Source organism: Grammomys surdaster, unplaced genomic scaffold (genome assembly GCF_004785775.1).
Source record: "Grammomys surdaster isolate TR1022 unplaced genomic scaffold, NIH_TR_1.0 140, whole genome shotgun sequence".
Classification (NCBI taxonomy): Eukaryota; Metazoa; Chordata; class Mammalia; order Rodentia; family Muridae; genus Grammomys; species Grammomys surdaster.
In genome coordinates, this window is record NW_021604598.1 from 4312451 (window position 1) to 4326813 (window position 14363).

Genomic DNA, 14363 nt, shown 5'->3' on the forward strand with positions numbered 1-14363 from the left:
GAGAGAGAGAGAGAGAGAGAGAGAGAGAGAGAGAGACTGACTGACTAAGCCTGGCAGAACTTTTTAAATCTCAAAACTCACCCCCAGTGACACACTTCCTCCAAAAACAGCATGCCCCCTAATACTTCTAATTTTTCTCAAACAGTTCATCAACACAGGACTAAACATGGAAATATGAGTCTGGAGGGGGCATTTTCATTTAAACCACTACAGATTGGATTTGTTATATCAATACCCCCTTTCTGTTTGTCTCGAGTAGCTTCCCTCTCTAACAGACTCACTCAAGGTTCTTCTTGATTTCTAAGGCAGGCCTGGGAAACCCAAACAAGCTCTATTATGTAGAAAATGAAAGAAGGGGAGGGAGGAGGGAATCTGTTGGCCCATATTGACTCCGGAATTTCTTTTCCCACTGAGGAAGTATGCTGGGGTCTTGAGCATAAAGTTAGAGCATAAAGTTAGAGGCCAGTAGAAGCAAGTCTGGGAGTGTGGCACATTCCCTCATCTGCTACACATATTAGTCAGGAAGCATGTTTTTAACTTGATGGAAAGCTTTTTGTTTGACATTAAAGCATGGTACTGGGGAAGTATGGCCTAGAGCCACTGTGGGTTCTTAATGGAGAGCTGAGAAGGCTGTGTAGGAGAGGTGAAAGTCATTTTTAATTTTTAGTCTGCCTTGTCTTTGGGTCTCTAGGATTCTACAATGGTTTGTAAGAAGAAGTGCTCCCACCCTGGTGTCTGTAATAGTGATGAGGATGTCTGTTGTGAAGAGTGTCTCCTACGGGTCCCCCCTGAAGACATCAAAGTATGCAAGTTTGGTAGCAAGATCTTCAGGGTATGTATGAGATAAGCCTTCAGTGCCATGAGCTTGTGGGAGCCATCTTATTATAATGACATTATGGACATAATGCAGATCAGAATTTTGCATAATTTATACATTTAAAACCACACATGTATATTTGATATGTTAATTTACAAATTATATATGTATGTATGAATGTATGTATGTATGTATGTATGTATGTATGTATGTGTCTTTCTACATGTGATCAGCCAGTGCCTGAGGCTCAGCTGAGCATGCCAAATTGTTGGTGTAGTTATAGTGCCCGAATGACCTAGAGCATACCATTTACTTGGGGATGCTAAGTATACTTTGTCAAGATCATGACTATGGCAAGATCCTGATGGATATAAACCTTGGTGCTTTCAGCAGCGTTTCATAAATTTCTTTTTTAAAAAGGCTCAGGATGGTGTTCAGATGATGATGTTTACCATGTAAGTGACCAGTGTAAGTTTGAGGGTCCAAGGTACTCAAAGTCTTTCTTACTGGCTTTCCAACACTGCCTGACATGTGCTCTACATTGTTTTATAGTATCTGAAGTGGAAAGCTGCGTAGTAACCATTTGGCTTCAGGAAGCAGGTGTTGGCTTTGTTCAGACTATCTCCCCTCTCATATCTGCCATGGTTTCCTTAAAGATGACAGAGATTTTATACCAAAGACATGCTTGATGATACCCATGAGCACCTAGACTCTTAATGTCATGTCAGATGTGGAAGCTCCCTCCGGATTCCTATCCACTGACATGATTGGAGAGAGGTCTGAATTCTTATGAACCCTGCAAGAAAGAAGAAAATGTATTATTCCCACAAAGAGAGGGAGATACAGCAAGTTTTCAGAGACATTTATGTAAAATACTCTTTATTCAAAACCACCACTTGGGCCCAGAGCACCAAGATAAAACAAACTCCTCTCATAATAATACTTTGGACAAAACACTTTCAAGCCACTTTCTAAAAAGATTTCTTTTGGCAACCTGGGTTTAAAGTACTCTACAGAGATTGTGAGCCCTGGGAATATTTGCTCATAGAACATTTATCAGTTCAATGTCCTTATAGACAAGTTCAGTTAGTTCTCTCTCACCTGAAAGGTAGCATGGGGTTTGCAGATATGTTACATAGCTTCAAAATTTGAGAAAGGATAGGATGCACAAAAGTTCTTGAATCTGTGAGCCCAGGAAGGATCCTTCACCTTGTCTTTATATCTAACTCTGTTGTCTGATCTTTCAAATTTCAGTATGTTCAGTATGTTCAGGAATGTTCTTGCCTGATACGTTCTAGCTGAGCACTGACTGCACACGCTAAATCTGAGAAGTCCAGTGCATTCATTGAGTACCTTTCTATCCAAGCAAGAGTCTAGTCTGTGTCTCAAAATGCTATACTATATTTTGGGAGGAGAGTGCTAGCCAAGAAGAATGCAAGCAAGAGTCCTGCCTCTAGGACTTGTCTGAGATTTGTGGGTTCATAGGTGCTCACCAGGTGTCTGCCTAGCCACCGAGAGTTATTTGAATAACTTCCATTCTCTTCATATCCTGGGTGGCTCGGTGGCATGGCACAGGTGGCTTACATCACTATATCTAAGCATCTCAATTAACCGTGGTGCCTGATATAGCAAATATTTCAATTCCATTAATCAGAGGAAAGTTAGGATTTGCTCATGCATCCTGTATAAAAATTCATACTTCCTTGTCCTCCGGGGTGAAAGCAAAAACACATGAGTACATGAGGGGCAAGATGCCTCAGAGTCACCTGACTTAGGCAGCTTAGGTATGTTCTCCTCAAAGGAGAACCCATAACAGACTTGCTCAGCTTTACCTGTAGTAGAATTCTGTGCTGTGTCCTGCAGGATGGAGAGATGTGGTCCTCAGTCAACTGCAGCATCTGTGCCTGTGTGAAGGGGAAGACGGAGTGTCGCAAGAAGCAGTGTATTCCTGTTAGTAGCTGCCCACAGGTATGTAGGGAATTTGGCTTTATTTTTCTTTGTCACCTGGGGAAATGCACTGCATATGCCATATTATAAAAGACAACCAGGAATTCCCAAAGCTTACATATATACCCCAGTAGCTGAAGTCCCTTGTTCAGCCCCTTGATTCTGTCTTGCTACTCCTACATGGAGTCCAGCTTTGTGTGACAAAACTCTTGTCCCGTTCTTACTGCTATCTTCCTGCTCTTTATTGGCATCTCTTAAACCTTTAAACACTTTCCAGCTTTCTTGCCTAGACCTTGTTTTCTATTGTTGGGCTTTCAATTTAATGTCATAAGCACATTTTGTCTCTCTTTTCTTTCTCTCAAATCTCAGCTTTCCTCTCATAGCCATGGTAATATATTGTTGTTTAATAGTAACTTCCCAACGAGTATTTCCTTGTGTAGCAGAAGCTCCAACTCCTGGAGAAAATTCCTCTCCAGCCCTGGCCTCCATTGTAGCTCCACATGGAAACATCATCCTTATGGAAATACCTCTTTTCAAAACCCCACAGCCCAGACTTGAATAAAGCCACCATTATCTTCTGAAGCACAGGCTCCATTGAATTCACCTCAGCAACTTGAAACCTTTCAAGGCTTTGTACATTTTGAGAAAATGTCAAACCTATTTAGTACCTTCCTGTGAATGAAGAAAACATATCCATATATTCAGAGTTCGTCCTCTATTCTCCGTTATAGAAAGCTTTTAATTTTATTCACATCTGCTATTATTATAAACAAAAAGTTGCTGTTTTTACTTGAGTGCCAAATGAGACACAAAAAAACAACAGCTGTTGCCGTTGCACAACTGAATTGGTGGGGAGGGGGGAGAGAGGGGAAAAAATCCCCTAATTAGTCTTGCTTTAAAAAGCCTCAGACATAAAACTGAAAACTTCCCATAAAAGAAAAAAAAAGTAGGTACAATAAGCAGACTTGAACATGGGCTGCTTATAAATATTCATTGGGAAAAATGGAATCACATCATTTCTGCCAGTCCTCGGGGAACCCTCACTGCTAATGAACTCTCCCAGCACATGTTAGTAATAATGGGCTTCCTTATTCTACAAGACAAAACCGGGAAGCGGTGCCAACCTGGTGGCTTGAGTAACTCGCCTCGGCAGGCCACTGTGGGGTTTGCAGCTTCACTTCGGCTCTGCCACTTGTAGCTGGGTCGGTGGTTTCTGCTGAGAGGTCACAGCTCTCTATGTTGCCTGCTTCTCCCTAGTGATCTTACTGGCTGTGCTACACTCAGGCCAGGCATGTCCAACCCTCCCAGGAAGGCTTCCGCCCAACCCCCAGCCCCCAGCCCCGCCCCCTCTGCCCTTGCTTCTCAGTGCCCTGACTTGGCTGGGGCCTCCAGGACCACCTTTCTGTTTCTCGGGTTCCCCCTCACACTTCCCCTTCTCAGAGGCTAGTACAAGGTCTTTGGAAGACAGCTTAACTCTGCCATGAAATCCTTTAAAAAGAAAAGACAGCAGTTTAGCAGTTTATCTCTCTTTCCCTACATTGATTAGGGAAAAATTTTAGAGATATTAAAATTAGAAAAACTAGGACTCTGTGTGCCCCCTCCGCCTCCCTTCCCCACCGTAACCTTTCCAGTTACACCCCATACTCCTTTTCAGAAGGAGACTATGGTTGTAGTCACTCTTTGCCCTCCTCGGTGATTCCCAGTGCTCTGGGGGTGAGGCTCTGTACGCTGTCTCTCGTGTGATATCATTAGTTTATATTGAGACCATTTCTCTGGTCACAGAAATAACCTCACTCCCCTGAGACCGCTCCACTGAGGTAGGCGCTGAGTAGACCCTTCTTCCAGATGAGGCTACCGATGGTCCAGTTTCCAGCTGGTTACACACAGCCCAGGCTCTCTGACCTCACAGTCTATACCTTATTTTTTCCTACCTATTTACTAACAGGACCAGCTTCACTGAGGAAGGGAAATGGCTGTGTCTGGTGAGATACAGATGCAGATAACTGGGAATCACCCAGTTATCCTTGATTAGAAACATAGCTTTAACTATGGCCATTCAATGGGGCAAAGTGCCTCATCTGAGCCTCTTGGAAAACCATTCCATGGACCTTGGCTGATCTTTTTTGATTTTGTCCTTGAGAAATTAAATGAGATTCCCTATGACATCAATTCTCAACCTGTGGGGATGACCCTTTTACAGGGATCATGTATCAGATACCCTGCATATCAAACATTTACGTTATGATTCAGAACAGTAGCAAAATTACAGTTATGGAGTAGCAACAGAAACAGTTTTATTGTTGGGTGTCCTCACAACATGAAGAATTGTAGTAAAGGGCCTGAGCATTATCTATGATGTTATAGAGTTTAATATTGTTATAGTAGGCTTAGTTGATGCAAGAGACATAGCTTTAGTTCTTCAGTAGCAAAAATGTCATTTGAAAAGCTAATATGATTATTTATTTTGAAAATATTCAAACCTGCTTTGCAAACCGCTCACCAGTGTCGAGCAGAGTCTGGGCTCTGGGCCTTTGTCCTTGATCTTGGGCACATCTTAGTGCACTTTGCTTCCTTAGTTCTCTGTAAAAAGGGGATGAGATCACCCATCCTCAGAGTGTTGTTGTGAATTTCAAATGAGAGGAAACATGAGGCACACACACAGCAGTCTGTCCTGCATGCAGTAGAAAAATACATGTCTTGAAGAACTGTGGCTTAAAAGTCTGTAGTAAACGAACATGGCCCTTGGTGTCACATAAAATGAAGTTAACTTTGTTTCTATCTCGCTGTGTTATACAGCTTCTTCACCCGTGGAAGGGGAAATCCTCAGCTCAGAAAGATTTCGCACTTCTTTGTAACAACGACTCTCATATCGTTAAGCCTTAAGGAATTGGCTCATTAAATCCTCCCGAGCAACCCACTGTTAGCTCATGCAGCAAGTATTGTTTCTTAAATGTTAATCAGCTTCCACATTTCTTCTTCCCTGTGCTGAATCACTGAGTCAGAGATAAGGAAAGGCCATTCTCTGCTATAGGTCTGGAGAATATGGGTCCTTCTTTAAATGTCAGGCATTTAAAAAAAAGTTAAAAGATATTTGACTAGGAAATGGCACTGCATTTCTAGAGCAGAGATAGAAAATTATTTAGTACTGTAGAGCTCACTGCTTCTTGCTTTGATTGTATAACAGGGAGTTAGCATGGATGAGGAGGCTGCAGAGGAACAAGCGTGACAGTTTGATCTGTAGTGTGCGACATCTGCAGGATATGAGCATCCTCAGCTCGGGCTAGAGGGTACCAGAGAGCTTCTCAGAGCAAAAGCAGGAAGAAGATTCTGGTGATAGGGACAGAGTGTCAGTGGTTACTGGTTGTGTGTGTATGCAGTTGGCTTGGATATCAATGAGGAAGCTGTGTCCAGCCTGTCTCCCTTTTCCTTCCATGTGAGAAAAATCACACTCTACTTTGAGGTATCCTGTTTCCAGGAGGATACAAACAGGAAAGCTTTTGAGAATGATCTTGCCTGGCCTGGAAACCTGATGCTTGAAACTTCACTTCATCACCATTGTGACCATCAAGTTCAAGTACAATCCGGGCTGATTTCATTGGTTTTTCTGGCATTATATTTTAAAAAGAAACTTCCCTTCAGTGGATCATTTCTTAACATTAAATTTTTGGTTTCTTTTTTCCCTCCTGACCAGGGTAAAATTCTCAACAGAAAAGGATGCTGTCCCATTTGCACTGAAAGTAAGTTCATTATTTGGGGGAAATGTGCTCATAATATTTGTTTAGCATTTTGTGATGAGCAGGGAAGCCTGGTGTAAGTTTTCTATAGATTTAATTCTGTGGGTATGAGATGGGCTTGTCCACCTTCCCAGGGGCACCTGAGATCAGCTCCATCTTCTCATAGAAGCTAGATTGAAACCAGAGAGGATATTTCCACCAGAATCTGCTGTTAGGAGACCTCAGGAAGATAAATGGATAGATGGAGTTTTAAAGAAGAACAGATAACTTAATGCACATTTGAAACTGCTAATAGCATTTGCAGTCCTTGGAGCTAAGATAATGATGCCCGGTATAGCCGGCCAGCCATAGTCTCTAGGGCATTTACTTCCTCCCCTCACACCATCAAAGACTGTACTTCCTCTTCTCTCCCCTAACTCCTCATCCTTTCTCCTGGACACATCTGATATTGTTGATGGCAATGAACTTACATCCTGATATTTTAAAATGAGTTCCTGAGGGTTCTATCAAATTGTTGTGACGTGTGAGAGCTATCTGAGGCTGCCCTATTAGTCTCAGGGACAAAGCCTTGTGCTGGCTTCACAGCAGCCCCATATGGGACTTTTGACTACATTCATTAGAAAAATCACCATGTCAGTCCCAAAATTTACTAGGCTTCTAGACGGTTTAATGAAGTATGCTACTCAAAGAATGGTGTTAGAAACACGTTGTCAAGTTATTTCTGATACATGGTTGTTGTGTTAGCCGCGCCAGGAAATTGATTAGAAACTGGTTTATGAACCAACCAGTCAGGCTTAGAGTAGTGGGCTTTTGTGGCATTTGGAAGCAGCTTTTTATGGAAATAGGTTTGTTTCTTTCGTTTATCTAAAATCAAAGTTTATATTGGTTTCCTCCCCTTTGATTTTTGATATCCTTGGATAACAAATACATAAATATGTGTCATTTTATATCTACACAAAACTACATATCTAAAGTTGTTATATGCTAATGTATTTTATATATACATATATTTATTATTCTTGTCTAATATTTTATTGTTACTATTTTTAAAAAATAGCCATGGAATTTTACAATGCATGAAACTGCTCATTGAATTAGCAAAAATATAAGTTATAGAGTTAATAAAAAAAGCCTTCCTTTGAAGATAATGAAGTCATAAACTAGCTCAAGGGAGGTCAATGATGCATGACGGCAGATTCAGAAATTAATGCAGAAAGAAGCAGCAGCTATGATCAATCCTCCGATCACTCAAAAGCACCTACTTGAATTATTCCCCTTGGTCGTCTCCCAGAAACTCTCTGTTTATGATTGGCTCAGAGGCTACCTTCAGTGTCATTCCCTTCTCTATGTGCAGTCTCCAGTGTGTACTGAAAACATTTTTCTCTGCAGCCACACCAGTGGACACGTTTGCATTTCTCCATAGAAGGTAGATAATGAAGCAGGGAGACTAGATGAAGTGTAGACAGACCTCCGAGGAACTCCTGATATTTTACAGTAGACCTCTTTCATTTGCGTGACACAGATGTGTTACATCTTCTGATTCTCTGGTTATCAGCCTCATAAAAACATGGACTTTGTGCAGAAACAACCTAAATCCTGAATTGCCCAAATTTTTAAGAGTCAAAATGGTGATTAGTGACATATTAACTAGATTGCATTAGTTTCTCTATTACAAGGGAAGCCTGGTGTAAGTTTTCTAAAGATTTTGTTCTGTAGGTATGAGACAGGCTCATCCACTTTCACACAGGCATAAAGCTAGATTGCATTGGTTTATCTATTGCCAGCTAGCCTTTCCATATATAGAAGTATGATGACTTATAAGGAAATAAAAGAGAAAGCAGAAGACAAAGGAGGACAGCAGTTTGTAACCAGCCATATCAAGTGCTGTGTTGTGTGAAGCATATGAGTGATCCACCCCTTCCATCACCCAGGGAGACAACCGGAGAAAGCCACCCAGCTGGAGGGGCACTGAGAGGCCACGGGCTGCACCTGCACCTGCAGGTCAGAGCTGGAAGCGTGCAGGCATGTGGTTCTCGGCACAAGTCTGAATTATATCATCAGATGGCTATTTCTCAATCTCCTCTGGTGTTCTTTCCATCTGTTTACCCTCACTTGCTCTCCAGCCGATCTTCCTTCACTGCTGTAAAACACATTCTCCTTGGCAAGGCTCGTTTGTTCAGATTCAGTTCAGAGATGGGATAGCTTCCAATTTTTTTAAGCAATGCCCAGCTTTCCATAGTACATCCAGGTAGACTTCTCCTGGTGTCCCTTAGCCATGGCCTAGAGACCTCCTACTGTGAAATTCCTTTGTTATTGTATCCGAGATCTGGAATAAACCTTTCGGCTCATTCTTTCCTCTGCTTATTAGTTATAAAACCTCTTCTGGCATACAGGTTTCTAGAGTGAGAAACCAAGGCCAAAACTTTAGACTAAGGCTGGCGTTTTCTAAAACTAGGAGATTCCAGGTTTTTCAGCCTTTGTTTTATTGACAGTCTACCCCTGTCCCACCTTGTTTTAGCTTTGTTTTAGAGATGCCCTGTGTATTGCAGGATATTTAGCAACAACCCTTCCATCAAAGTGACAACCAATAATGTTCCTAGACACTGCCAGATGTCTCCTTGAGGTCAACTAGTGACACTCTAAACAGGGAGAGCCGCCCATGTGAATGCAGAGACTAACACCCAAGGGACAAGTAGTGATGACTTACTTACTGTCAGTACCTGCTGACTCAGCACAGTAGGAGAGGAGAATGCCATTGCCCTTCTGCTAGCTTAATCCAAAAGGCCATGAGGTTTATTGAATATGCTTTTATATTTCAATTCCCTGGGCTTACAAATGGTTATGAAGACATAGCCTGGTGGCTTAAAAATGGCCGTCATTGCTTAGAAGTGGGAAATAAAGATACAGACTACATTTAACAGCATGCCTGAATTTACATCTGGCTTCACACTAATACTTTGAATTATTCAACATCTGTATATGTACAGTTCTTTTAATATACTTTGTAAGGAAGCAAGACTATATACCTACATAAATTCATATATGCATACATAAGTAAATTTGATGATGGCCCTCAAATCCTTGTGGATGCTTTTTAATTGTAGATGTTAAGTGAATAATGGGTTGCTTCTAGTAGTGACACTATACTGATGCTCACTAAAATCCCACAGAATTCCTTTCTGCCTGGGTTTGTCTTAGTAGTCTGGCATCTTTTTCCCAGCAAAGAGAAAACAAAATAAATGGTTTGTAGTTTATTTTTTGCATGTGTCAGATATGATGCAAGTTGATTGCTGGGTAGGTAGGATGTAATCACAAAGGCAGGAAACCACTGTGCTCTCCATATCAGAAGGTAAGGTAGATCTAAAGGTGTTTAGAGTCAGGCTCCAATCTAAAAAGCATAGCTGCTTCTTAATAACTCAAGACATACCATTTTCCTTTCCAACAGAAAGAATCGAATTTGGTTTAGATGATTTACTTAAAGTAAAATATTTGAAGCGAGCTAAACAAATTTCATAAAACATTTGACAAAAGCATTCTTGCCAAGGTATGAGGCTGTAGCTGGAAGGCAGTCTCTCTCTGTTTGGCTGGGTGTCACGTGACCATGAGTTAGGTGCCAGAAAGCGTCAGAACTCAGGACGACCACTTGGCGACTACTGTAGCATTTGGTTTATGTGAAATCCTTTTTTATAGTGTGCTGGCAAATAGTGGGTGGAATCTTGACCTCACCAACCCACAGAGACCAGAATCAGATAAATTCTGTGCTGGCTGTAGAGCTGTTTTCAAACTTGAAACTAATACTTCAGTGTCAAAGTTTTCACTGATAAGTACAGCGTGGGGGTGACTTGGGATGGAGGATTTGGGGGAGGAACTGAGAGATTGATTGTGAAGGAAGTTAATCTCTTAACCAAGTCAGAGGCATCCAAAACCCTTAGGACATGGTCACCTGCCCCCCCCACCCCCCAGGTATCACAGATTACTTAAACCTTTGTGTAGCTCATGCTCACCTGAGGCACTCCCCCACCCCCAACCCAATGCAAGCTTGTAGTTTTAAAACACTGAGACTGGTAGTGTCTACTGAGCACATATGTACACATGATTGAAATAACCTCAGCCACACATACATCCTATAAGTCGCAGGAAATACTGGATTTCAGCAACTTAGGGTATCAGGACATGCACAGTTGCCCGATGACTCTTTAACTCCACCATAAGGAGTTAGCTTCTAGCTGTGTGCAGATCAGTGGACCTGCACCAGCTTATCGTGGGCCCTGGGCCTGTTGCCTGTACTCACGACAGCTAGCTGCAGAATTTGCCCCAGCTGGTTTTGTTGGCAAATCTTTCTATCCTAAGCTCACTGGGATGCCTGATGCTTTTTTATATGTCTAAGTAAACAAAGCAAGTGTCGGAGGGCAAAAAAGACAATAATTTCGCTTTCTGAGGAGTTGAAGGCATGGTGCATGATGAAAGAATGACCTTTGAGCCAACCTATGAAAAAATCTCCACAGAGAGAGCCTCTACAAATCAGCAATTCCATGTTTGAATAAGGGTTCTGGCCTCTGGGACTTAAGTTCTTTCAGCCTTAGGAGTTTGTCCTTACCTCAGGCAAGCGAGGAAATTTGACACTAGGCTCAGGACGCCTGTGGAATAAGAATCTGTGGTGTTGATTTTAGCCCTGCCATGGAGGTGTTAAGCTTAGTAGCCACTGAAATTTCTGCTAGTGCATGTGGAACTGGCTTTTTGACACTTTCTGAAACTTGGCTGGCAGGCTGGCTGAAAATGAAGTCTCACATGCCAACAGTGGTCCAGTGGAGAGCCCACACAGGAACAGCTATGGGGAAATGAGTCCTTTTCTTTGCTATGCTTTCTGTTCTAAGAGATGCTATCATTTTTAAATTGGTCTAGAGTGGAGGGATGAGACTGAAGCTATTCTCTGAGAACTAGATCATCTTTAACCTCCATCTCTTGTCAATTTCTTCAGGATGTGCTACATAGTAGTACTTCTTAAGTGCCAACACAGTGTATAAACAGACAAGGCTGGCATAGTGCTGCTAGGTCTAAGGGTGAGTACTTTGACAAGTACTCAGTAACTTAGTAGTTCATTAGTTAACCGTGACAACCACCATTGTCAATGTCATTGACATCACTAGCCAACAGGACCAGCGATAGCAACAGCAGTAGGCAACATTTATTTATCATCATCTGCTATATAGCCAAACTCTGTCATGGTTGTCCCACTTGATTTTGTATGAATCTTACAGCTATCTTTTGGCCAAGTAATATTATTAGCTCCAGTTTATAGCCAGGGAACTGAGGCTGGTTTGGAGGTTGGAGATAGAGCCTGAGTTTCCTCTGTGCTGCCTGGCTGGCTGCAAAGACTGGGCTGTAGTTGCTGTTCTTGGCTTCCTTGCCATCTAAAGTTTGACAAATAGTTGCAGCTAAGAAGGGGAAGGGAAGTTTTGAGGATTTTATGGTCCCTGGGAGTTGTTATAGATTAGAAAAGAAATCATAAGAAAGCTCTCCAATGTAATAGTTTCTCTCTTCTACCAGTACCCTGGTTAAAGAGGATAATCCGGGCCCAGGCTCTCTTCTATGGTTGCTCCCCTATCTGCTCAAGGCAGAGTGAAGGTGGTTGTACCCTGAGCTTACCTTTCCTTGTGTACTAGTATTTCCAGTCCCTCTCCTCCATCATGGCAACTCAGAGGGGGATGTTTATATAGCCAAATGAAAGTCTTGCTAATTTTTTATACTAAGTAAACATGTATAAATACACATATATGCATAAATATTCTATACGGTTTTAAACTTGAAAGAACTCAATATAATTTATAGTAGGGGCAGAAAGAGCAATGTTGCTTTCAAAGTTGCAGTTTAATTCATTTTTAGTTTAGTGCCATAAAATTATGTGCATCTTGGGACTTTCCCTCTGGGATTTTCCTTTCCAGTCCTCAATAAGGGAAACTGAAGCTCACAAGAAATACCAAGCAAGAGAGCTGGTATCAGGCCTACACCTTTCCAATAATCTAATGTATTACTTATGCTGTCAACAATCCCCCTTCAAGTATCCTTTGGAAAGATACATTATTATTATTATTATTATTACTATTATTATTATTTTGAGATACAGCATTATTAAATCACTGCATTAAAAGTACATCCTTATCTACATATAAATGAATATATTTTTTCTATGGAGAGACATATAAATCAACTTCACATTTGACATGCAGTGGCTACACTGTTATCCTGAATCTCTAAAGAAATGCAAGCATCTAGTTGTGGCTGAGTATACTGGAGACCTAGACTTAGTGAGGGTACCCCCAAATTACAGCCAAAGATCAGGACAAGTGAGTAAGCCAAGCTCCAGTCCGCACCTGAAAAACATGCTTCATGGAACTCCCTATGTACCGAGCTGAAGCAGGATTCCACCTCTCTAAGGTCACATCTCCTGTAAGTGAGATACGATCAGATTGGCTCAGACCCCTGTGGGTGCCATTGCCCGGGCTGCAGTGGAGCAGGGCTTATAGCACATGCTGTCCACACATTTTGCTATTCAATACTCAGGATGATTCTGCCAAGTGGAAGCTACTATCAGCTCCATCTTCCAATGAAAGGATCTAAAGGTCAGAGAGGATTAACAGAGTGAGAGATTGGCTAATATTGTAACCTGTGAGAATTTGGAACCCAAACTTTAAGCATAACTAACTCGGTGTTCTCTTATGTATGGTGATTCATGTTTTTTGGAGGTTTGCCTCCAAATAAATGAGATTTACTAGTATTCTTCTTTTACACATGACAGACAATTCTATTTGCAAGCAGTTGGGTCTACTCACCTTCAGAAACACTGTGTTTGGGAAGTTACCTTAACTTTTGTGATCTCTTGCGTTACTTTATGTCAGCTCTCATCTTTACAGAGATTGAAGAAATGGCTCACTGTATGCACAGTGTTTCTCATTGATATGCAATTCCCATTTTTCATGGCTTCCCCCTAGCCTCCATCCCTTCCTCTGCTGGGCCAGAGTGTCTTTAGTGCATGGATCTGTCTTTTTGACATCTTGCCTCCTCTTGTGTTCACCCACAGTCACCTCCACATTCCACCTGTAGATCCTTTCTCATTCTGCTTTCAGCATTACCCAAACTTTGATATTTTTATTAGATATTTTATTTCTTTACATTTCAGATATTATCCCCCCCCCCGCAACAAACCTTTTTGCTTTTTGCTTTTTGCTTTTTGCTTTTATACCATTTTAATTATATGCAAGTATTCAGGTCAGTTCTAGGTTGAGGGACTAGCAATACAATAGATGCAAATAGTCAAGGAACAAGTAAGACAATAAGCACAAATACTCAAAGAACAAGCAAGGCAATAAACAAAATTCTGTAAAGACTCCCGTGATCACTGTTTCTAAGGGCTTATCAGAATGACCAAAATATCTGAGCCTACTTCCCTGTCCTAGCCCAAAGTCATTTTCATGCCTGAAGCCTACTTTCTTCTTCTACCCTAAGATTTAGATTCCTGCCTGAAATTATTTCTTTGTTCTGCCTAATGTCAGATTCCTATCTGAAGCCACTTTTCTTGTCCTTTGTCAATGTCAGATTTTCCCAAGCAGCTCGAAAAGCTTTCCACATCTCCCACTTTTTTATTTCATAAGCAAGACTGAGCCTGTCTTAGATCATTCTGACAAGAATGCCTTCCTTAAACAATGTTTTTATTAATTGAGAATTTGGTACAATCTATTTTGAACATATTCTTTTTCCCACTCCTCCCATTACAATCTTTTACACTCCCCTCTCTTTCTACCAAAATTTGAGTTTCATCTTTTTCCCTCCCTCCCTCCCTCCCTCCCTCCCTCCCCCCCCGAGGACAC

General features: G+C 41.5%; 1 protein-coding gene across 1 annotated transcript in view; it reads left to right on the forward strand.

The window, feature by feature from the left end:
- The window catches only part of Bmper (BMP binding endothelial regulator), a 258960-nt gene that overhangs the window by 149584 nt on the left and 95013 nt on the right, over positions 1–14363 (forward strand). The window contains exons 9-11 of the mRNA XM_028763767.1: positions 692–832; positions 2681–2785; positions 6456–6501. Of these exons, the coding sequence (XP_028619600.1) occupies positions 692–832; positions 2681–2785; positions 6456–6501 (292 nt within the window). The remainder of the gene's footprint in view (positions 1–691; positions 833–2680; positions 2786–6455; positions 6502–14363) is intronic.